The following is a 26,850-nucleotide window of genomic DNA, read 5'->3' on the forward strand; positions in this document are numbered from 1 at the left end:
ATGAAAATTCCAATCAGGTGAACAACCCAATCCTTGACTTAGGCACTAAGTGAATACAAAAAGATGTCCCCAATCCCCACAACCCCAAAACAAATTCTCTCTCTTCTCTCTCTCTCTCTCCAATCAAATACTTAGGACCAAATTAAAAAAACAAATATTCTATAAGGTAACTGACAGTACAGATTTACTAACAAGTTATATATAGTGGCCACATGAACTAAAAAGAGAAATAAATAGGCGTGTTTTAAGAAAATGTTGCAGAATGTTCTTTGCTTTTGTGGGTCACTATAGCCTGCATTCACTGTATGGGTATATTTAAGATAAGTGTGTGTCTGAAACAAGGATGAGCAGAAAATGACAGTAAGTGAAAATGAATGTCAGAGCTATAATCTGTATTAGCATGCAAGTACAGGCAGATCCTTGAAAAGTAATAACAAGATGTGACTCAACTCAATTTGACAGGTGAAACAAAGGGCAGACATGAAAAGACATTAATCTGGCAAATGAAGTTCCACTTTATCTATCCAATTTTAAGCTAAAGAGCAGTACACAGAAATATGAACCTCATGGAAAGACAGCAGAAAAACAAAGCAAAACCAACTTTTCTTCTTCCTACACCAACTTTCCAAACCCTATGGCAGACAAAAATGGGTTGCAATGCTGATGTAAATAAGATAGACCTAATTCAATGCCATCATGAATATGGGACTAATGCTTTACAGGGCACCCCAGGTATAAGGAGGAAGTTTCCCTTACAAGTTATGTATGTCTAATGGTAAAGCATTCTCCAAAATTTAGACCTTAGCTAACCAAGACTGTCAGGAATTCCACTGGACAGTAAAAAAGCTATAAATCTTCCAACTAATAAACACATTATAGAATTAATCCAAATTTCTGCTGATTTATGATTGCTGAAGTCTGATACAGTCCTAAACAAACTATTAATCTGAGGCCAAGTTATATGCTTGATACTGACTTTTCAATACTCAATTGTTTTCCTACAGTTTACATACACAATTGTTACTCAGTTGTTTACATACTACTCCTAAAGTAATAGCCACCACATTCTTAAAAATGGGAAATAAAATCTCCTTGAGCAATGTACACTCTTCGTGACATACACGACTCATTTCTGTATAAAAGACAACATTCGCAATGGAATCAACACTTTACCTTAACACAAAATCTTTTCACTGAAATAAAGCAAATTGCCACATATAACCCCAATCTACAGTTACCTGGTTGGTAGAAATTTGGTGAAAGTTCTCTGGCAACTGCTCTTGCAATATCACACTCCTGGCGAGCAGCCTGAGCAGCCTGATCCGCAGCATCAGCTTTAGCTCTTGCATGTGCGGTTCTGTACAAAGCAGAAAAGAGTTTATATGCAGAGGAGTCTTTTATCAGTTGCATCAAGCGTGGCAAAGCAAAGGACCTCAGCTATCATACACTATGCTGTACAGAGCCCTCTTAGGACAAATTGTTGTGAGGAACTGCAAACCAGCAGGATCAAATCACTGTTCCTCCAAAGCTCTTCAGTCCAGTTCATCCTTGGATCATATTTACTTACAGGAACCCAATTTGCAGTCCAAGCTTGGAATTAAAATTTCTAAATAGAAGGAAAAAATAGTATCTGACAAGAAACATGGGATTAGGGTTTATTACTTGTTACCAGAATGCGTACAGAAGCGTACAGAAAGTCAGACTGGGCCATCACTCTGACTCCTGAACAGGGTTCCAGGATTTCAGGACACGTGGTGTTCAAAGGGACTGAGGAATGCTACTACCTTTACCACATTTACCATAACCAAAGTTAATGCTGGGTCAATGTTGGGTGCCATGTAAAAAGTTTTGAAGGGCAAAATTCAAGTATATTGGCCCCAAAAAATAGGAAATATCTTCCACAACCAGATTATGTTGGTAAGGAATAGCCTGGAAAACGTGTCTAACACTTCAATAGGCATTTGAAATGGGGCCTTAACTGTCCTAAATTCTTATTACGCACTGAATTTCAAATAAAAAAAAAAAATCTAAAAAGGCAACTTTTCTGAAGTCAAGACAACAGTATGGAATACTTTGGTAAAGTAATCTGCACTCTGTTTCCACATTTTTCCTCTTGCTGTTTCCCAAAACCCCACAAGAACAGCTTCTGTAAAGGCCTCTGATTCCAGACTGCAAACTGATAGTTGTGTTACTGCAGGTTTGCATCACTGCTTGTCCCATCTTCCCTTACCACTTCATTTTCCCAACAGTCATCTGTTTAAAAATTCCTGATGGCAGTGATCTCTCTGTGCCTCTACAGCATTAGCACATAGCCTAGAGCTATGAAATGGCTCATTAGAACAGAGGGGAAGCTAAACACAGCAAACCAGCAGAATATTTTGAGACTCTAAAGATATTACTAACATTTCTAAAACAAATACATTCAATTTCATGATCTCATCACTTTTCTCATAACATTCTAGAAGACTGACACAGAAGAAAAGAATTAGTTAACAGGACAACAATAGCAGCAAATTTTATCCCATGTGCCTGGTAATAGCAATGAATAGCAATTAAATAAATGAAAATTTCTAACAACTTCACCATAAAAATTCAGTTTTATTTTCAAGACATAAAGAAGGGTTCTATGTGTTTTAGACAAAAGATGAATTAAATGTTATCATTAACCAGAATGAGCATCAAGAGATTAACAGTATGGCAGACTTTGCATTTCTAAAAGGATGTTTAATCCCGTAGGGTACTAGTATAAACACAGACATAAAAAAAAAAAAAAAAAAAAAAAAACCAAAAAAAAAAAAAAAACCCCACACATAGACAGTTCATCTGTGGTGCCTGGAGAAGATTTATTTAAGTTACATCCTCCCTAAAATGTGTGTGGGGATAAATGTTGAATGTTCTTTCAAAGCTTAGCTTGTCATAATTTACTGGATAAATATTAGCTTATGCTGCCTTCTTGCAGGCCCCTCTAGGTCTGTTAGAAAAAAGATAATGAGCAAATGAGCTGTAACACCTTTTACTTTGTACTCAGGATGGGGAAAGAAACTGTTAATAAAAACAAACACAGAGTATAATCCCATATGTGTTCTGTGCAGTTCATGAATGGGTGTTTGGTATGTGCTTGCTTAGTAACAGTAATCAAACCCGTTCTTTGTCTGTAATCATTGTTTTCAATTAGATGAGCTATTCTTAGCTCCTGCATAATTATGTCTATGTGGCATAAACTTAATGAAGCAATCCTAGCACTGGGACACTGTTTGGTGAGACAATAATGTGGTCTGCTGATAGACAAACTAGACACTGGTCATCTTTTTGTGATGAAAGAACAACCAGACTACTCCCATATAAAAACAGTCTAATACTATTGCTACTTCTAAGACAGACATTTTAAAAGCTAATATACTAAATAACCAGCACCAGGAAAACATACTGCCAGAATAATACATTTATTTATTGGTGCCTCTGAATTTGTTATATTATTACATAGAAGAAGCAAAACAGACTGTTTTCTGTTGAAAAGTACAATATCAATTAGTTAAGGAATTAAATGGTGACAGGAGTAAGAAGCCAGTGTAACTTTGTCACATGAAGCTGGGCAGAGCAGGTCACACCCGTAAGAAGCAAAGGAACAGAAGGTAAATGAGCACAGCTTTCCTTGGCTGCCTTATCTCACACCTCTTTTTACATCTCACACTTCCTGCTATTCTGCCCCGTTTTTACTCCCAGTGGAGTTCCAGCAGACCAGAACAGGAGCAAGCACTGCCAAAGCATGTCCTAGCAGTGACACACAGGAGCAGAGCCCCAGCGCTGAGAGACAAGGCAGGAAGAGGAACTAACCAGCACGGGAGGGCAAGGCACAAGAACATGTGTATGCTCCTGAGCAGGCCTTCCACAGCCAGACTGAAGTGTGTGCACATGCCTGTGCTGACACCTTCCTGACAGCCTGTTCACCGCTGATGAGCAGTGACAAAAGTGACAAGAATGGGAGAAAGTGGCAGAGCTGGTCCTTCTGCACAGAACAGCAGCTCTGTGCCCTGCCTGGGAACGCAGGCTCCTTGCTATGTGCAATCATTTGCTATTTATCACCTTGGCATTTGCATGCTCTACTGGTGAACTTCAGCAACATGTATTTTATCATCTCCATTTGCAACTGCACACTTAGATAATTTTTTAACTTCTTGCATGCTTAATCCTAAGTGTCAGACTCAAGTAAGTTTCTGTTGCTATTTATTTTCCTGGGATTTTTTTACTCTGACTTCCACATTTGATCTGCCTGTATGTTTTCCAGATTTTACTGCTACATGATACTACATTTGTCTGTACTTGTTTTATTCTGCCTTGAACTGACCCACACACTATCAGACTAGTATTATCAGAAACTATGGAGAAATATTTTAGTTTTGAATGACAGCATTTGTAAAGGAGAACTATCCAAGCAGAAATATAATCCATTTGCTCCATTTGTGCTTCACAGTTTTGGAAAGCTTTCTTTACCTTTCATTTTGGGTAAATTTGTCTCTGCAAGGTCTCCAAGTTTTGTTTGGTATCAGCAATTATTAATAGAAATTTAAGTCTATGATAAATCACGTCAAAATTACCCACATCTGAATGAGCACCATTTACCTGAGAGCTGTTTTTTTCTCCAGGGAGTTCTATGTCCTTTGCTATGACAAGAGATCTTTATGAGAACTCTTGAAAGCAAAACTTGATAAAAAGGTCTCCTTTCCTTTCCCCAGCCAAGAAAAAGACTGCGGTAGGTTTTTTCCAGGAAGGATTATCTCATGTTTCAGCAGCAAAATAGGAATTATGCAGGAAAGAAGGCAGCAAGCCACAGATTGCAAAACAGTACAGAAAGATAAGTAACCCGCTTTGCAATGCTGCATTCAGGTTCTAATCCATAGCAAAGTATCTTCGATGATTATTTTTAAGTGAATAGTCAGTTTTTTGTAAGAATTATTTCTCAGCAACTGTAACACCTAATACACACTTGTTACTTTTGAATTACTGTGCGGTTTTATGTGTATTTCTCCTGGAAAGTACCAGGACTATCTTTAATATGCCACATGATGTGTCAAACACATGCTTGAAAGGTTTCAAATAAATATAAAAATTATTTACCAAAGTCAATTCATATAAAGAGGAACAATCTATCACTTCACTAATGAATGCACAGAGGTGGTAAATTCAGTGAAGTCAGGGGCTTCAAATTAAGTTGTATCTATGGCAGGAATCAAACTGTACTCACACTGAAAAGGAATTAATAGCTATAGCTCATGTGGAGTCCTGGTACCACATGGCAGCATGTGGAGTCCCTGTAGATCCCTGGCAGATACCAGTCTCTGTGATCAGTGAGTGAGGGTTGGGGGACCAGTGCCTCACTGAAAACTGGAGAAACTGCATACCAGTTTTAGATTTTTAGAGCAGCCTAAGTCTTCTAGACTGTGGGACAACTGGTATCACTACTGATACCTTTATTTTCTGTGTTTCACTGGGTAGGTAAACAGCAACACATATTAACTACACTCAAAAATTATAAACACAGAGCCAGAGGCTTCTCACAAGCAGCTCCTCTTTCAGCAATACTATGGTCAGATTTCTACTTATTTATGTATGAAAAATAACTTGACGGAGGAGTGCTGAGGCTTGAAGAGCTTAAATAATATTATCTCCCCTTCTGCAGCAACAATGCTTAAATATAATTCCATGTGCCTGGAATGCATTATGTAATGTTTATCTAAATTTAAAACCCATTTAGACCTGTCCATTACCTTCCAGATTATTTTGTATTTCCATGGTACCCTTCAACACACTTGCACTGCTGCCTCATTCAGAGTCAACTAAAAATGTAAGCAGCATATGTTTACATTGTTTAATTTTTCAGATTTTATTAAACACAGTGAATCCAGCATAAAGCTTTTCAGGAGCTTGATTTCTATTTCTTAAAATTATAAAAATAATTTTGCTTTCCATTTACCAAATACATGACACAGAATTATGCTACAATCACATTATCCTAAACTAATAATATTTACAATGTTAAGCTAACAGATTTCAGTATTGTAAGAACAAAAATATCAGTACTGGCCAAACCTACATGAAGTTCTCAAGAAATATTTTTTATTAGTGACAGCCATTATCAGGGTTATCTGTTTAACATTACACGTTGTGTATACAATGTTACCATTACCATCCTTCTTGAAACTGGTATTCTCAAAAAGGAATCCTACCTTCTTAAACTCTAAAATGCAGTGATTGTTCTAGGAAGCAGAGAGTGTTGTGTTGAAGTTTTTTTCCAAGTATAAAACTTTCCAACATTTTCACATTTTGCTTCTGTCTGTCAGAGAAATACTCTGCAATCTGCAAAACCAAGTTCTGGTACAGTTGGTACAGAGATCCACAGCATTTCCAGGTAAAATGAGCTGTAGAGAAAGACTTTAAGGGACGTTCTTCGGTAGACAAATTTTTTTCCTTGCCCCCATTTTATTTCTATATTTTCCTGATTTTATACATCTGTAATGAATGCTTAATATTTTTAGAACATCTATGCATTTTTTAATGCTGCAAGTGAGAGACTGGCATTTTTCAAGTGTGCTAGTCATCCTTCTCAGCTTCTTTCAGTGATAATCATAGGTGAAAACCAATATTCTGCTATGGTAGAATTAGAAATACATACTTGCATGACTGTGTAAAGCTACCTAAGATCTCTTGCCTTCATAACTCTCAGCAACTCATTGCTGTAATAGCTTAGAAGGGAGGGTAGATATTGAATACCAGCAAGAAATGGGAGGTCTCTGAGAGAAACAGAAAGAGGAAAACGACTGACGAATAAATAATGCAATACAAGAGCTTCATGTCAGTAAGAAACTTAAAAGAATTCTGAACTCCAGATTGAATTAACAAAATGAGACATATGCCCTCAGCTAAACTTCATCAATCTGCTTTGTGCTTAACTAAATTTTAATCTCAACCAGCCACTCCTTCTTCATGAACTGAACTCACTCAGTGACTGGACTACCTTGGTGCTACCAGTGATGTCAGATGTAGTAAAGCATGAGCAAGTCTGTTATACAAACACTGCTGGCACATTAATCTGTATCATCTTACCTAATGGATTTTGCTTCTGAAAACTCCTTCTTCCCAGCCTAAATTAATTTCTCATATTTTTCAGTCCTTATTCATATTAGAGGAGCTTAAAAAAACATGCTAACCTTTAGTTAATAATGCCCGAAAAACTGAGGAAATTCCTTACACTTGGCAAACAGCCAACCTAGTTTCAGTACTTGAAAACGTAACCTGGGGCTAGTGACTGGTAAACCAGATGTCAGTTTTAGGCATAAATAACAGCATAAATAAATTGGGTCTACTTCCACAGAGGTTTATAGGCTAATAGTATATTGTGCCAGACACCATACTCTTAACAAAGTATTTTGCCAAACACTTCATACACATGTAAAGATTATGGGTCCTGTACCTTATCTTGTTTGCCTTGATTTAACATACTTGACTATTTTTTTAAGGTTTCTGATTTTGTACCCTATGGCAATGTATTTAAACAATAGCACAAATTACATGGAATTAATAAAGTACATAAAAATGGATTAAAAGATAACTGTGACACATTTCAAAGCTTAATGCAGAAGACAACAAAGAAAACAGTTGACATGTGCATTTTGCCTTAAGATTTAGTTTTTTTGTTCCAGAGTTAATATTTCACTTTTAGAATGTCTCAATACAAGCTAAAACATACTGTGGTAGAGCTGGCAAGTTACACAACATCTGAATTCTGAAAAACCCCAAGGACAATTTACTGCAACATGAAGTTCAGTCAAAGCAACTCCAAACCTCACTGCGTTTAAGTGTACCAAAACAAAACACTGGGAAACAAAAAACCTAGCCAGTATTGGAGATGGTCATGGAAAGCAGCACAAAGGCAGATGACACCTTACTGGCTACTCCCACACACTGCTGCAGAAGGAAGGGTAAATGTGCACTTGATACATTTAGAGACAAAAATCAAGTATAAACTAAGGAATTTGTTTCTGCTGTACTACATAATCTGCATCCATAAAACCACTAAGGGAACAATGCCCAGTTCATCCACATCCCAAGAAGGAAAAAGTAATGTCAGCACCACAGAATAACTGAATAGTAATGTTAGGACCACAGAATAAAAATACAAGCTTTTTGACTTACACTTCTTGAGCCTTCCATCTACTCATTATTGAAAAAAAACACTGAGAAGCCACTTATCAATGTATACACACAGGTATCTGAGAGTGGAATATGGGGAAGACATAATGGGGAAGAGAAGTGTTTCAGATAAAGAAATAACTACTTCAACAATTAGACGCTGAACTTGGGCACAGTCAACCTTAAAATCTTGTAAGTGTATTTTAGAGAGAAAACTATGGCTATTTCTAAGTCTTTGCAATGACATTAGGCACTGTAATAAAAGTGCTCTTTAATCCATTTTCTGAGAAAAGGACTACATAGTTTTTTGTTTACAGGAAGTGAGATTAGTTGATTTTGGGACTGTTTACATTAGGTATTTCAGACAGCTGACATAAGGGCTCTCATCATCTCATTGAAGACACCCATCTTACTCCATTAAAATAAGGAACTTTTTTCAGTTTGGATCTCTGAACTGTACAAATGTCAGACTCCTGCAGTGGTCAGCATGAATGTGCCCTGCTGTGCCTATAAATATGGCAAACACCAACCTATGTACTTGTTGAGGAATTAGCTGCCTTCTTATGCCAAGATTTAGAACGTTTGTATTCTCCTTTAGACCTCTAAGGTCCATATTAATAAACCAAGAATAGCACAGCAACTCAGCACTGCCAAGGTACTCATTTCTGTAATACCAGTCACATACACAGAACAGTTCAGAAAGATGTTATGTGTATGAAAGACAGCATCCTCAAAAGAATCTATTTCTGAAAATCCACTTTCAACAATTTAGACAAATTAGTTCAATCTCCCTAGTCTGACTTTCAGGCCCTCACTCTTGCTCACATGTTTGGAAAAAGACTCACATGCATATGCCTGAATTTACAAAGTCTTCTTGAATTGTTGTTAGCGTAATTAGAGAGGCTGCTTTACATGGCATATGTATGGGACATATAAGGGCACTTATGACATATGGAGACTTTAGGTGTCCCACTAGCCTAGCATTATTTGTATGCACACCAGATACTCTGCCCCTGTATAAAGGAGCTGGATCCTCATGTGATGGTAGTTAGTTTTAACTACCACTCTGTCAGTAATTTAAATGAATGAGTTTTGATTTCATATTGATTTACCTGGCTATAGCACTGGCACAGGAATCACAGAATCACTCAGGCTGGAAATGACATTTAAGATCACCAACACCAACCATTAACCAAGGACTTCCAAGTCTGCCACTAAACCACATCTTTGAGTGCCACACATCCACAAGTCTTTTAAATACCACCAGGGATGGTGACTCAACTGCCTCCCTGAACAGCCTGGTCCAATGGCTGGAAACCTTTAGGTGAAGGAATTTTTCCTAATATCCAATCTAAACCCCTCCTGTGACAGCTTGAGGTTGTTTCCTCTTGTCTTACTGCTTGTTACCTGTGAGAAAAGATTGACACCCACCTCGCTATATGTTAAAGATGGCACAGTCTTCATTTCATGAGCACCATCACTTGATGCAGAATGCACGTCTTCCTGTGGGAAAATTTATACTTTGGACAAAATACACTTTTGTATGCTAAACTCATTGGGGGCTCCCCCCCCCCAATTATTGCTAATGGTGAGTCACTGACAGAATTTTTCACGTCACATAAATCTCAATGTATATTTCTCTATCCTACTTTATAGGACAAGTTATAGTCTATTCTATTTATTACCAAGCCTCCTTAGTGAGCAGTATTTTCTTCCAGTTCCCTGACCCCATAATATTAATTCCTGCAGACAGGAAGGGACTTTTTTTTGAAAGGGATAAGGGAATAGCTGCAAACAATTTGTTGTTTCCAATCACTAAGCAAATTATATTGTTTGGCTGAAGAGAGCTTCTGAATCTAGCTGGAAGCATGAGAAAAGATATACACTTGAGCTTCAGCTGCTCCTGATGATATAGTTAAATGAAGAAAAACAAAAAGGAGATAAATATGTTTTTCCTCCCTTCATCATAGCATACAAGGTTCATGAAAATAAGAACTTAATGAAATAATGATTCTGGACAGTGAAGGCAATCCTACTCAAGGAAACAGGAATGCATGGTCCACTGTGATCATTTGCTTAGATAATTTGTAAGGTATGTTTAGTGCATTGCACCTCCCCCAAACACAGATTAAAAAAAACCAAAACTGTTCATCTGGGACAAATAAAAAAAAATAAAATGGTAGATATGATTACTGCTATCACCAACACTAATATCTGAAAGCTATTCTACACTTTTAAGAAAGCAGTAACATTGTTCCAAGGATAGAGCTAGATGAAAAATACAAAAATCTCACTAGTAGAGATTAGGATTTTTTTTGGTATGAAAATGGACTGTTTTTTCCATTCAAAACATTATCTTTTTCAGTGTTCTACTGATTTTTAGCACTTTAAATTACTTTTAGAAATATCAGAAATTGGAGTATCAAATGCCATTACTTAGTTTTTTTAGAATAGTCCTAGATAGAAAACATTTGGAACCTCTATTAATCAGTGAACTTATTCAGAAAAACTATGTCAGATGTCATCCATGACAATGTCTGTATTCCTCAGTCTCTCCCTTATGCAAAGCTGATGTGCTTTTTTAAACATTTTTTTAAAATGTCAAGGAAAAAGAAGTCCACAGTGTTATTTTAGCAAATAATACCAAAGCTTTTGGAGAGAAATATATGTGATATATGACCAACATCTGACCTCTCTGAACATCAAAATAGATGTAACCCACAACACACTTGTTGCATCAAAACTACAGGCCCAGAAGCGAGAAGGAAAATGTGAAAAATTAGTTAAAATTCTGTAGGTTTTACTGGCTTCAAAAAGTGCAAGATGAAATCCCCTATCATGAGTATTTCTACGAGCACACTTCATGCTTAGATTTCTAAGTGACTTTGGCAGTCAGTACTTACTGCATTACAGTTTTAATACATGCTTAGTGTCTTGGTGCTTATTTTGTTTTCTCTATTACAGAAGTTGTAGCACACATATTTGCTTACATTATCTCAAAATAATGAATTGAAATTAAAATCTTTTTAACAAATGAGAACAGAAAGGATACACCAACCATAGAATAAACACAGAAGAGCTTTGTGCAATGCGCTAGACTGTCTACAAAATAATACAAAATGAAAATACTGCCTAGAACACAGTGACACAAAAAATATTTTTTTGAGATGTAATAGTGGCATTTATGTACTTTAAAAAAACTAAACGTGGTGTAATAAAGGTATTTAAATGACAAACATATCACCATGAATTCAAATAATCTGTGGCAATGTTATGGAGTTTTTTCAACAGCCTTTAAAAATCTTTGGGCATTAAAATCTAGTGCAGTATTCTCAACCTTTTAAAGGCATTTACTGTGTTTAAATTTACTTTTTGTGTCCTTAGCAGTCTAAGAGCCAAAACTAAATCGGGCTTATCTTTCCTTGCATGGTTCATTTCTGTTCTCTGATTAAGAGCCAGATGTCCAGAAAAAAAGCATTGATAGAAAAATGTCTAGCAAACCACTCTGGAATAAGTTCTTTCTTTTTCAGTTATTTAAAGGTAACTGTTAAGAAATTCACAGGAATATGTGAATAACAGAAAACACTCTTATATTACAATTGAGCAGCTAAATTAAAAAGGGCCCAAGATCTCCATGAAAGAGAAGTACTCAAGTGTAGGGATGGTTGTAAGTAATTTGCCTTTTCTCCAGACTGACAGATATGAATCAGGCTATTCATATCATATATTAAACATCAAGAAACCAAACAGGTTAAACAAGCAGAGGAAAGCCTTTAATGATCCTTCCATCTATAAACATGTAATTCCTCTTAATTTAAGAGCACTACAGATCAAAAATAACACCGGATCATTTCAGACATAGGGCAGCTGACAACTATTTCAGAAGTTTTGCTACCTCCAGCATGAAGGAAATGCAAAACCTGAGTTTATGACAAATGCAGTTAACAGCTTTAAAATAATCTTCTCTCATATACATACCCCCTCCAATAAACACCTATGCATATGTTTACCCTCTGTAGTTATCTACAATGCTGCCAATATAATCTTTGAATAAACAACCACCACGTCCTATCAGCTACCAGAAAAACTGAAAACCCAGGAATGTTGTTCTGATTCACACAGGGTGGATGATCTTGCCTAGATACCCAAAAGGCTTTTGTGGCATCCAGAGACTGCTGAGACAAAGTTCATGGCAGCTTATTTGTTCCTGCTTAGAGCAGTCCTTGACCTCTTTGTTCAGCTGAAGTCATGCAGATCTGCACAGTAAAGTTGAGGATTTGTTGTATTACATATTTAACAGTAGCCATTCATGAGAACAACAACTTACTGCAGACTCTTGGAAGTCTACTGTTTTAGACACTCTGAACAGAGCTGGTCATGGTCTATTTGTTCCTTTTTATTTTTTTCTTCTTACCACAGGCCTTGTCTGTAGCCCTGACATTCTCTCCTAGTCTCCTCTAAAAAGCAAGCACCTCCTTTTCTAAGTCACTAATAGCAGAATTTTAGTATAAATACTGTTGTATGCCATGAAAAATAAAGCAAATCCCAAAATAATCAGTCCTAATGTCTCCTTGCCCTCTCTTCACGCTAACACAGATTTATCAGACTTTCCAAGACCATCTAAAGGTTGATGGGTTTTACTGACACAACTGTGACACTGGAACAGCTAGTAAGACAAGAGTCTTCTGTTAGGCAATACACACACTCCCCCTCCCACTAAAAAGCTGAGGCCCAATCTTGAGATCTGATGCTTGAGATCAGGATTGGCAAGCAATTCCTGTGCCTCAAAAATGAGTCTTCTAGTAAAGTTACCTTCCTAACCTGCAGGTATTTGAGCTTTTAAGAGTATCAGAGAAGGGCCACATGTTTCTCCTTTTTGCATAGCAGGGCTACCAACGCTTGTCAGAAACACCAGATCTGCTCTATCTGCATTGAATAATGGTGCTGCATTCACACAGCAGCGTTTGCCAGATGTGCTAGGCATGACTAAATACATACCCATCTAAGTCCTGCACTCGTGGTGTCTTCAATAAATAACACTACAGGAGTAAGTGCTGCTACTACAGCAATTCATGTTGCTGACAGCCAGTGGTAACTGCAAGGGTCTGAACACCAGGGAGTGACAGGAAAATATTTGCACCTGCTACTTTTCTTAAAGACATTAAAGGAACCTCACCATGTCAAGGGCATGCATCTTGGCAGGGAAGGGCTGATAAATCCTGGGAAACAAGTGTCCTGCAATAACCCTGTGGGCTGGATGAATTATACTAGGATCACAGAATCACAGTGTAGTTTTTTGTTGGAAGAGACCTTAAACATCATCCAGCTTCAACACCCTGACATGGCCAGGGTCACCTTCCACCAGAGGAGGTTGCTCAAAGCCCCATCCAGCCTGGCCTTGGACATTTCCAGAGATAGGGCATCCGTAACTTCTCTGAGCCACCTGTTCCATCATCTGACCACCCTCACAACAAAGAATTTCTTTTTAATACATAACCAAAATCCACCCTAAAAATACCCTACACAGATCTTCCATTTGAAACCCTCTGTCTTACCACTGTACTCATTCATAGAAGAGTTCCTTCCCACCTTTCCTGCAGGTAACCTTTTGGGTACTAGAAAGATGCTTCAAAATTTTCATGTGCCCCTGTTTTCCTTGGGCTAAATCACCCAAACAACAACCCATTTTGTCAGGTTGTATACCAAGATGGTCCTTCCTAGAGTCTGTACTGATCCACCTCCATCAGAATATGTATCTTATTTTATGAACCCCATGAAGAAATATGAAGGTCATCTACTGGGAAGGCTTCAGTCATGCCTCAATTCTTCTGCTGAAGCCTGCATTACTGGGGGCTTAAAGGAGGAATGGAGGACATACTTGAAGAGCCACTGGAAGGGCAGGGAAAATGAACACATGCTTTCCTGAAGAATTTCATAATTCAATATGATCATTGCAAAGTAATCCAACGATTAACCCATTTTATGTAATCAGCAAAATAATAGCAGTAATAAAAATCTCTCAGCAAATGACAGAATTCCAGCTAGATCTATGGATGCAGTCCATGTCTGCTGAACATGGAATATGACCTCATATTATGCTTAGCTGACACTATTTAACAAAATGCAAGGGTCTGTCCCAAACGGCAGTCTTGCTGCTCTGGCAGGGGCATGCTCCAGCAGCAACTGGATGCACCTGGAATATGATTTCTCATTGGAAAGGTGAAATAATTTCATAACAGGTAGAGACTTACTCTGTAATCTTATGAAATAATATTTTCACTCTCTGTGAGACAGATGTGCAGTGGAAGCCCTCTTGAAATGAACAAAATTTTGCTACAAACTCCAGTGTTTGGAAGACTTGCTGAACTACTGCAATGGGTTAGTTTGCCAGCAGTTATGAAGAGAACCTTCAGAAAGGGTTGAAATTTGGTTTTGCCAGTTTCTTTTTCTACCTCTTATGCAAGTGAGCCAAGCAACAAAATCTTGCAAACTACTTTTGCTTTAACGATTGACCTGTCTAATAGCAAAGCACTGTTTTGAATATTCAAATACTGAGAAAATAAGATGCAAATGACCTCTTTTTGAAGGGTCATCATGGGAATGGGCAGATATATGAAGAAAGCTTTCAGGTGTAGGATCTTTGTGTACTTAGACCAGAGTTCATATGTATAGAAACTCAACCTCTCCAAGTTGGTTAGGAAAGCCCTCGCTGCAGAGAGAACCAGTATCTTTGATTCATGTTTAATAGATCTAAATAACAATTCAAATGGCAGTACTGCTCAACTCCATAGTATCTGGACAGAAAGCATATAGGTCACATTGTATGATGTACCACTGTATGGTATTTCTCTCTTATCACCTAGCTGACTGGAAAAAAACAGAAGTGAGTTCTTTATTTTAAACACATAATACCTTTCATAGAAAGTGAGAGCATCATGGAAAAGTTCCAGATGCAGCATCCTTTATTGGTAATATCAGATATCTGCACTATCTCTAAAAATGCCAGAAACAATGCATTGATCCTATGCTTTAAACATGATATGATAAAATTAAGTATTAGTAGCCAACAAGTGAGACAGCATGGGGAGAGCTTTGGATTTTTTTTTTGAGAGGAAAGAAATTGCCTTTCTTATCTACCTTCAGAAAATACACAGATTCCACTGCCAAGAAAGCAGTACACTCATCTAAAGATCTTATATGAAACAAGAGGGTCAATTTTGTTTGAAAAAGACTTTACAGACAAAAAAATAAGTCTTCGGAGAAGGAAAAGAAATAAAACTGTCTCTGGCATGAAAAATGGAAACTGAACAGCCTAGTCAGGAAAAATGGCATTTAAAGACCTAGCCATCTGAGATCCTGACAATTAGTTTTGAGGGCAAGATGGTGCCTGAGAGACTGTATTTTCTAGTGGTGGCTGAAGAGAGTTACCTGCATTTTTATTAAATCTGTAAGAAGCAAGAATAGTGTGAAACAACAAGGAAGTCTGAATCCCACAGCAGCAACCCAGAAACATTTGTAGTAAGACTTAGTTTGCAATGCTGGGATGATTCTTACTGTAATTATACAGTCTATGTTAGGGAGCATGTGTATTGCTCCCCCACTGCCCAGGGCAAGAGATCCCAGTTCTTTTACTTAGTCTACACTACCAAGTCTCCATAATCTAAAAAGGTCCCATTTCCTCCAGAGTACCTGAAGCTACACCATTATATGATAAATGGTCAGGATATTCAATGTATCCATTTCTTCTTGCAAAGCTACTTGGCTGATTCTGGATCCTTTTGTTTCACTAAAACTGAGCTCTCTGCTGGTCACCTGAACAAGGTGTCTTCCCACCCTATATGAAATGATGATTTCTTGCCTGCAAGACTTAGCAGTCAGCCAAAGAGCTGTGGCAAAGCTGAAGTACAGTTTCCACATAGAAAGGTCAAGTTATTTGGGGTCCCTGTCCTTAGATGCTTCTGCCTGTCAGAATGCCTCTAACACCACTAAGGAGGCTGCACTGGAGTTACTCTAAAAATATTCAAGGTCTTTTTTATTGCCTCACTCTACAAATCTCATCTCTTTGGCTCGTGCTTACCACAATGTTTTTACTGAATCTAGCAGTCACCCATTAATATGGAAGATAACCCTGCATAAGTAAAAGGTTGACATGACTTCTCTGATGTTAACCTTCCATGTATGCCTCTGTCTCCTGAATCTCCACACTCAATGATGTGTCATGAGACCCAATTCTTCTACATCCACATTCCTCATTGTTAAACCCTCAGAGGATGACAGGGTAAGACTATTGTCTCTCACTGGTGCAAGCCAATTCTCAAAAGACAGTGCCTGAAAAAAGCGAAACAGCAGTTGACAGCTGAATTGCCCACTTTCAATCAGTCCTGAGAAACACCAACAAGACACTCATAAAATGCCAAATAAGGTGGGATTGGGTAGAAGACTCAGCACAGGGGAACAGTTTCCTGCTCAGCGGGGAGGGCAAAGACCAGAGAACCACACCTCTTCCAGGAACACTGTATAGCTATAAAGTGCACCTGGTACTACAGTTTTTATTTGGGCTAGCTTCTATCTCAAATTCAGCGATGGACCAGATTAAGCAGATCCATCTCCCTGTAACTGGGATCAGTGATGAGACCCATGCTGCAGTAACTATGGCTATTGATGCCCATGTTGGGAGCATTAGTGGTGCTGTCATAGTGAAATTTTTATACCTCAGCAGGGTGTAAAAGCATCAGTATGTTGCTAACTCTTTATTATTCTGTGACATTTTGCTCTGGTAGTTGGGTATTAGTCCTCTCAGTGGTGTACTTAATGGACAGTAATTGCTTGCAATTGAAATGCTGGAGCTTGCTTAAGGTTTGACTAGTCCATGAGTGGCTGCAGAAGACAGCTTCAGTCATCAACCTCATGTTCTGTGAATTACAGAAGATAAGGGCAGACAAACAGAACATCAGAACGTGCAGTTTCCCTAGCAGAAGAATTGTTGACTTTTTAATCTTGTGCAGGAAGTATATGTTAATTGAAAGGTGGACTGAATTTAAAGTTTATGATTATCTAGCTGGGGGCATGTGAACCAGGGAATAGTAGATCAGGGCAGAGTCATAATTCTTTATGTTCTGGAAGGTTTTGGGAACGATTGGGTTGATAACAAGTATTTTCAATATCTACCACATTCTCTCACAGTGAGAGGGAAATAAAACTCCTTCTATGCCATCCTTCTACTTGGAAGCTTTACACGTCTTGTACTTTGCTTTTCTACATGTCAGTATAAAAGGTCTAGGCTGGGTGTAGGTCCAGAAAATATGCTGCTATTAAAAACAAACTGAACAGCTCCCATTGTCTAACCTGAGGTGTGTATGTGCCTACAGCGACGCACACCTGAAGAAGTGCCATCTGGTGAGACTGGAGCATGATGAACTGCAGTGTTGCTGCTGTGTGAATGAGATTTTTGCCAGCATATGTCAGAGCTGAATTTAGTCCTGTTGGAGATGGGATAATTAAGCAAATAAGAGTCCACCTCTGGCTAATTACTTTTCCTCCTACAAAATATCTGAATTAATGGTATGAACTACATCTAACACAAGCTTTAGAAACTTTGACAAATTGAACTTTGGAATCCAGAAACTTAAATACCCTTACTTTTTAATTTTTTTAAAAGAGGTATTTGATATCCATCTGTCCTTGAATTAAACTGAAGTAAAAAGGTATGTTATTTGGGTCAATTAACAGGGCATAAAGCCTAATAATCAGTACTAATGCTATCCTATTCTCTTCAGCGGTCTTCTTTCCTACATCTGAAAATGATTTCAGAATAAGGTTTTTTTTAATTGTAAAATGAAACAAATGTAAATTAGTTTGAATAAATAATGAAGCCAACTGCCTCCTCTGCACCAAGCACTTTCAAAACACACTGGGAAAAGGCACTGTTATTCTGAAAGTGCATGAATGAACTATACACAGTTCATCCAGAATATTTTATATATAGGGAATTTTACACACCTAAGAAATAATTTAGCTAAGGAAAACAACCCATGCATTGGTGTTGTCTGTTGATTTACCTACTTCGAATCACTTTTTTTTTAATTAAAACTTTTTTCTTCCCTTTATTATAATTATTTTTGTATGCAGAAAATCACATTTCTCTCTCATAATTTGCTGTGATGAAAGGCTATGGAACAGAGAAGCAGTACCACTCATCTCAGATAAAAATATTTATGAAAGATCTGACAGTTTTTCTCTCTGTTACCCTTCAGACGACTTTTCTTTAGAGCGCTTAAAAGGAACAAAGCATATGTTGTTTAAGCAAGTTCCCTGAACAATGGTATTGCCTCTTAACAGTGGCAGTCTTGTGTCAGAGATCAGAAATGTTAAAAGGCAAGAAGACAAACAGGTTGGTAAGGAAACAAAACATGCTCAGCAACAATTAAACTGTGAAAGCAGCTAGCTGCTACTCAATGGGACAAACAGCAGAAAAGAAAGTGTTTGAGAGAGAAACAGTCAACGTGAAGCAAATAAAAACTGCAAATCAGAGAAATGTAGCCCCTAGATAAATTTTACCAATTAAAAAAAAATAAATAGAGCTTAGAAAATTCCTTGGTACCGATATGGGCCATTTTTGCATTTATCCTTGTGAGTTATGGAGGCAAGAAAATAATTAAGAATTAAGGAGAATTAACTCTGAATTCTGGAATCGCGCTACATCCACCCAAACAGAATCCCTGCATTCTTGACACTTAGGGTAGAAGAAAAAATTCAATTGTTGACAAGGGTCCAGAGGGAAAGAGGTTTTTGTATATGTTTGGGGGGGCTTTTTGGGTGCTGGTACTTATTTTCTGTGTTGGCGTTTGCTTTTTTTAAACACCAAAATTTCTAGCTTAAGCTGTTTAAACCTACATTTAAACCTACAAAAACAGACTTCTCTGTCAAGCATCAACAGCTTATCTATCTTTACTTACATGAGTGGCAATGAGAGAACACTGTCTCCTTGTGAACACATTTATCCTTACGATAATCAAATTGGTAATGGAGATATTAAATTGATATATATTATATACATATTATGTAATTATATGGATAATACATTAATATAAGGAACTTGTTTACTATTGTAGCTGTATTCTCTAATCTATTTCAATACCACCAAGAAATAGGTTAGAAATAATCTTTACATATCACAGCCACAAAGACTACTTGCCAGTATATCCATAATAATCTGAATTAATGAATGGCAAAATAAACAGAATATTGGCTACAGAAAGCAAACAGAATTTACCAAGATTAAACAAGGCAACTTGCACTCACTTTCACAATTTGAGTGGAATGATGTACAGTTATCTTATGGCCTTTGATGTGGCAAATATGAGTTTGTTTTGATTTTAAATTTTGTCTTTTATTAAACTAATCTTGTACTATAAAAGCATGCACATGGTTTCAGAAACTATAGCAACTGAAACATTAAAAGCACCCCCTGCTATTGCTTTAAAGGGAAATACCATAGAAAGAATTACAGGGAAATAATATAGAAAGAAATACTAGGTCCCATGTGCACAGTCCTACTGTTCAGAGGATTCTCTTCTCTGGCTGGCATTTTGCCTGAATACATTTTTTCCAGGTCATCAAATTCCAGATTACACTCATACAACAAAGGAACACACTAGAGCCCTTTAAGGGACTGTGCAGGGGAAAAAAAAAAATCAGGTAAAAACAAGGCTATAGTTGCATGTATGCTTAAATCTTAAAGCACAGCTGAAAGGAACCACCTTCTCTTCCCCCAGTCTCAGACACTCATTCCTCAACTTGGATCAATCTGTGTCTCATATCTGCAGCCGATTGCTGGTACTGGTTCCTGATACCGCAGCCTAAACCATACTTGAAACCACAGGCTTCAGGAAAGAAATAAGGAAGTGAGAAGGTTAAGCAAATAAAAGGGCTTGGTATAAAGAATACTCAGCTCTGGGAGCTATTGAGTCGTGGGTCATTCAGCTCCTGCTCAGAGAATAATTATTTCTGGTTTTGTAGGAAACACTATCCGGGAATATACAACAACAAAACATGAAGCAGCTGATTCTCTTTCACCAGTTTTCGCTCCAAATGCTGGATTTGTTTGTACCTCTCTGTCAACAACTACAAAAAAAAAAAAAAAAAAAGGATCAGTACATGACAATGAAGTCCTTCTCTGGTTTATCTGTGTGATTGTGAAATGCATGAAAGATTTGTATCTCATGGGTTATATTATTTTGCAGGTGGTCAGTTTGTACTATTATACAGATTAGGTGGGGGGGAAATTAAGGAATGAGGTAGCTTGTGAAACCAAAACGAGCAGATTCACCAAGCAAAATATGATACTACTAAATAACATCAGGCAAAGCAAAACAGTAACTCCAAGAACCCTGTAATGGCTGTGTTGGCTCAGGCAACTGTACAATATGTTTTCTCAGTAACTTCTCATCCTTTGCAGCTGGAAGGAAATATGGCATTCCTCACTTCCATGGCACACTTTCTCTCAAGCTACTTAGTGAACTGTGTTTTGGCCAAAAGGATTAATACTTTGGGAGTCAAGCAGTAAATACTTTTAAAAGATCTAAGCAACTAAGTAATTCAAGACACTCTCCTCTAGACTCACAGTGTGCACAGACACTCTGCCTACTTGAAATAGCAATCTAGTTCCTAGTTTGCCTCCACAGGTAGTGCATTTATGTTTATACTATAACTCTCACCATATCCTTTAAGAGACTGATCTACTGAGAGATGATTTTTGACATTCTTTAGGAAAACATCCCTCACTGCAAATATAGGTCAGGAACATCTAACAGAAGTTTGCCTATGGCAGCACAATATTTTGAGACATGAAAAACACTCTTTCCTACAGAGAACCCAAAAAGACCACTAAGAGAGAAACCAGGATTCAACCTGCATCTTCATGTAAGATAGTTAAGAACCATTTTACATATTATATATTCAAATACTTCTCTGTTTTTCAGGTCCTTGTTTGGACATAAAACCCAGTAATAAAGGTAAAATTTCATTTGCAACAAGATATAATCTTGCTGCTTTATTGATTGTGACACACAACTTAAAAACAGGCACAAGTGATGCAGATGAAAAGTAGAGGAGAAAGTTTGCACCAAAAAAACCCCCCAAAACAAAAAAAAAAAAACAAAAAAAACCCCAAAACAAACAAACAAAAAAACAAAAAAAAAACACCAAAAAACAAACAAACAAAACAAACAAACAAAAAAAAACAAACAAAAAAACCCCCCAAAAAACCAAAAAAAACAACCCCACCAGAAATTGGAACATGAGTAAAATCAGAAACACAAGAGTTGTTCACATGCTGTCCAGCAATGAAGGACACAATATGGTTACATTTTTATGAGCTTGACACCTAAGAAGAAAAGGAAAGACTGACTGTAATGAACAATACACAAGTAAGTTTAGACAAACGTGCTTTTAAAAGCACTAACTTAAATTCAAAGAGGTTAATCTAAGATCCATGTTTATCATTCTGTATACCAGTGTCCTAGTTATGGCTCCAAAGCTTGCCATAACATAAAGCTTTCCCACTTCCTGAAAAACCTGGCGCTGGTGATAAGGGAAGACACATCTGGCTTCAAGGCAATATTCTAATGGCCCACATGCCCATTCTGCCCTTTCTCTTGACACAAATCTGTTGTGTACATGCATAGGACCCCATAAAGACCATACTAATCTGTTTTTACCTCTGGTGACTCTGCAACAGATCACCTGGCTTACTCTCACCACAGTGCAGGCATGTCTCTGCATTTAACCCATATCTACCAATTCTCACTGCAAGAAAATAAAACTGCTCTGTGAAATTTTATGACAACTATCCTGTTTCCATCACCTTAGATAAAAAAACAACATATTGCTTAATTGAGACATTATTCAGAGATTTACTAGATTTTCCACATATTTACTCAGCAGCTTACAGACTAAAATACTGAAAGGAAAATAATCAACTCTACACACCAAAATAAGCTTCCTTTAATAAATCTACCTAAAAGTTCTTGGCAGCTACACAAAGATTGTTTTAATGAGCACACAGATTTATATACAACAAAATTAGAACTATCTTGCTTACATTCCTTGCATCTTGATACTGACGTTAAATCCCAAGACAGAAACTGTAGCAAAACAATATTAACTGATATACATAAAAAATAAAGATCATGCATTGCTTGAAGCTATTCAGTTGATGTGGAAAACCAGGTTATAGCTGATGAGATGGAAAGAATGATCACCATAGCAACAATTTACCACTTAACAATGAAGGGGGAAGGGTGCATCATTTCTTCCTACTTGCACATGTAAACAGGATTGGTTCAAAATTCTCAAGTGCAGTGACTTATTCCGTTCTTTCAGTAAAAAATGCAGTTAAAATGGTATTATATAGTACTACAGCATTACATTCAGCATCATATGTCAGTCAGATTGGCAAAGACAAGAAATTCAGTACCAATAAAAAAATAAGGACGGTTTTAATTAAAAATTCTCCTTAGTAACATAAGCTGTCATGGAAAAGCTTGTATCACTGAAGAATAAAATATTCCAGTTAAGTAGCGAATCAAAAGTATAAATTGCTTGGTTTTAGCAATGTAATTCACGTATTAAAGGAAAACCTGAATTACATTATCAACTTATTTTAAAATAAATCTTTTGATTAAAAGAAACACAGACAGCATATGTACCAACATAACATTATATATTACTGCTCTGGATAACCTTAAAAATATGATTTAAATGTGCTTCCCTACCCTTATTTGGAATTATTTGTCATGTGATATAGAAAGAATGTGTATAAATTAAATACACTTTTAACTATTTTTCCTCTGTCTACTCCACCACTCTTCACAAGAAGCACACAAGAATCCCTCAACACCTGTAACTTGGATCACCTTGAAGTTTATCTCAGTCATCTTCAGTACTGTCCATACTGTTCATACGTATTAAGATGAAAACAGCCCAGCGAGCAAAGAACTGTTCAGCAGCCACTGAAGCAAACTGAATGATACTGGAATCTTCATTAGCCGTGCTGGGTACTCAGCCTTTGAGACAGGCACTAAATTCATTCACCCACTCATTATTTTAACTGGGTACTTTTACTCCATCTCCACAGCACGCACACCTTATCCTCAAAATGCCTTGGTAAAATGGATATTTAAAGTGCTCTCATTTTACACTGCACAGGGAACAGAAGCAAATCATGAAGCTCAACAATGCTGTGTTTAGATATGAGGAGTAAAAATCCTAATTCTTAGAAATAATACTTACATCCTCTCACAGTGAATGCAGGAGAATCCAATGTACAGATTAGGTACTGGGCAGCACTTTAAACACTAGGAAAATTCTACTCGCCTAAAGGAAATTCTCAGAGACATTCTCAAAATACCTTCTCTCATCTTATGCAGCTCTGTGATAACGAATTTCAGGCCATAAAAATTCTCAGTAATTTAAGCTCTAAATTCATGCATTTAAATACAGATGAGTGGCTTATGGTCAATATTCAGGAAACACTGCCAAAGGCAGAGTCTGTAGTTCTGCACATCCTTTGTGTCTCTGCTGATAATTAGGACACCAACTCAGGAAGTGTGAAACATGAATTGTGGGTGCTACTTCCAGTTTGAGTCTGTACTACCTACATACCAGAGGGTGTATGCAGAACAGTAAAGCTTTTGACAGAAAAAGCTTTACCTAGAAATGATCCAAAAGTAGAAAAACAAGTCTTTAAATTGTTCCTACAACACACTGGATGTAAAAGTCCAAATTCAGTTACAGGGGAATGAAAATCTGTGCAGAGTCAGTTAATTACTTTGAAGACAGCTCAGAGGAGTCAGGAATGATGCAGCCAAGAAACAGCAAAAATGGTAAAGGATTTCTTAAAGCACTCTCCCTACAAGAAGGAGGTGCCAGACAAGTCCTGATGATCAAAGTGCCTTCAAGAGAAAGCAGAAAAAAAAAAAAGCTCGCTAGCAGTACTATGTCAGAAACATAAAGAAATATTAATGTACAAAGGGTTTAATCACTTTCAAAAGCTAAAGAAAACACTACAAAAAACACTTCATAAAAGAGCCAACATGAAGCACTCATGAGTGTCAGTAGCATGGCTGCATAAAAGCACTCCCAGGGAAAAGGGATCAACCGTGCTCATGCTGTCACGCTCATGGCGGCAAAAACCACATGCAAATAAGTCATTATCTGCCACAGCACTCAAATATCCTGAACTGTAGATATGGCTGCAGCATCATAACTGAGATCTTCCAGAATAAACACAGCCACATTACTTATGCCTGAAGCCCATTCTTGGTTTTGGGCAGGTCAGTACAGGCACAGTTGAGGCATGGCATGGCACTTGGCCTAAGGACACAGCAGGGCCTCCTCTATGTGTGCAGATGCAAGCTCTTTCCTGCTTGGCAACAATCTGCTGCCCACCACTTGATACTCAGGAAATCAGAGAATGCAAAAGCAGAGAAAAATGCTTTCCCTGCTCTCCTATTGCTGCTCACTAACTGTGTCTGCCACGGAGGAACAGCGTCTAAATATCCTACAGTGGCAGGGCAGGGCCCATGTCACCAAGGCACCTGGCAGTAGTGGTTCTTCACTCCACTGCACTGCTAGATGGACAGAGACAGTCACTGCAAAATGTATGTATTGTCCAGTCTGAAGTTTCCCATCCACATTATTTCCACCCAGTAAATCCCTGCCCACTCTCAGCTGTGTTTGAGAAACCTTGGAAGTCAGGAGTGGGCTGCTATCAGCAAGACAATCCCTTCAGCCTACTCCTAAACCCTCTTGTTCAAGGACACTGAGGAGGCAGCTGCAGACAGGCTGGATGGTCACCCACACTCCCAAGTATATTCTTAACAACTTCCAGCTTTTGCATCGCCAAGACTTTGGCACATGCTCTTACAGTGACAAAGGTAAAAACTTGAAAGTGAAATACAACACTGAAAGAGAAATTCCATAGGCAGATCTTCTTTCCCTCACCCCTTCTCACCCTGCATTTTCAAGAAAGGACAAGATGCAAAAGAGGAGAAAGATTTAGAGGAACAGGTGCACATTGCAGTACCCATCTTACCAGGGTCTACAAATAAGTTAACAGAAATAGTGACAGAAACACAGAATGAAAATGCTGTGAATGGCAAAAAGTTAAAAAAATTCAGGAAAACACAAGCAAGCATCTCCCCAGTCACCCTGGTTATTTAAAACCTCTACAACTGAGACAGCTTGTAAAACAGCTAGTCACCATCCACCAAGACTGGAAAGGACTACAAAAGACAAGCAAGGCTCCATAAAGGAAAGGTCATTCTCAAACATGCTCCATTATAGCAAAAACACTGAATTAAACCACGATAAAGAAATAATTATAAATAAGCTGTTGCATTTGTGTGAAATGCCAGGGCAAAGAACCCTATCGTAATTTGTTACGTTAACTAACAGAGCCACAAGTCACTTGGTCTGTTCAGCCTGCAAAGAGGAGACGAGGGGACACCTCACTGCAGTCTACAACTTCCTTGTGAGGGGAAGAGGAAGGGCAGACATTGATCTCTTCTCTCTGGTGACCAGGGACAGGACCCAAGGGAATGGCCTGCAGTTCTGCAAGGGGAGGTTTAGGTTGGATGTTATGAAAAAGGTTCTTCTCTGAGAGGGCAGCTGGGCACTGGCACAGGCTCCCCAAGGATGTGGTCAAGCACTGAGCTCAACAAGAGTTCAAGAAGTGTTTGGACAAGGCTGTCAGGACTCTTGGGGCTGTCCTGTGCAGGGCCAGGAGTTGGACACAGTGACCTTCCTGTGTCTATTCCAACCCATTGTGTGCTTCTGTGAAGCCTAACTATGAGATGGTGCTCTGGCTGTTCAAGTGCTAAAAAAAAAAAATCCCAGAGACACAGGGAAGAATTAGAGACAAGGATCAGATTATGAATATCACTATCTATAATTACGGTTTATTTGTTGGGAGTGGAAGCAAAGAGCTAATGTATGGTGTTAAGATACAATGAGGCAACTCAGGTGGTATTTGTGAGAAATGCAGGAAGCAACTAAGCTTCCTAGTTATCCAGGATGTGTCGAGTGCAGTTGCTGACACTGCACAGCTTCTGAAAGGTCTGCTAATAAATATTTGCTTAGCATATTGTAACTTGAGCATAGGAGAGAAAAAGTACCTCTTCATATTAGAACACTACAGACAACCCTTACAAACCTCCCATATTTCTCAGAGCCAATAAGATTGCTCTTTCTCTTAGGAGGAATAGGTTCTTCACAGAGATTACCTCTCCCACATATACTTCAAAGAACTACCCAAGTTTCTTAACAATCTTCCTTTGAAGTCCTTACAGAAAATACTGGAATGTTCACCCCTCAGTAAAAACTATACCAAGCAAGACAATTACAGAAGCTTGATAATTTTATCACAAAATCAATGGGATTTCTTCTGTTAATTTCAGGTTTAGCAGAAACAGACAAAATATTTCAAATTAATCCAGTTTGTAGGAAAAAATAATAACAAGTCAACACACATTTGGAGTAATTTCATCTTTAGAAAAGTACATATTTACACAGAGAAAACAGACCTCAGCCTCTTTATTACAAAGTCTACACACTCAGGACCTGTCCCTCTCCTTTACTATAGCTTTCAATACATGCAGCAGG

General features: G+C 37.9%; 1 protein-coding gene across 7 annotated transcripts in view; it reads right to left on the reverse strand.

The window, feature by feature from the left end:
- The window catches only part of JPH1 (junctophilin 1), an 82,715-nt gene that overhangs the window by 26,688 nt on the left and 29,177 nt on the right, over window positions 1-26,850 (reverse strand). For 4 of the 7 annotated variants that reach the window (XM_062489729.1, XM_062489712.1, XM_062489702.1 and 1 more), the window contains exon 3: window positions 1,239-1,357. In XM_062489729.1, the coding sequence (XP_062345713.1) occupies window positions 1,239-1,357 (119 nt within the window). Of the gene's footprint in view, window positions 1-1,238; window positions 1,358-9,618; window positions 9,691-19,125; window positions 20,311-26,850 lie in introns of those variants that run through there. The other 3 variants (XR_009933050.1, XM_062489739.1, XM_062489753.1) reach the window with 3 other exon arrangements.

This window comes from Cinclus cinclus, chromosome 1 (assembly GCF_963662255.1).
Source record: "Cinclus cinclus chromosome 1, bCinCin1.1, whole genome shotgun sequence".
Taxonomy (NCBI): Eukaryota; Metazoa; Chordata; class Aves; order Passeriformes; family Cinclidae; genus Cinclus; species Cinclus cinclus.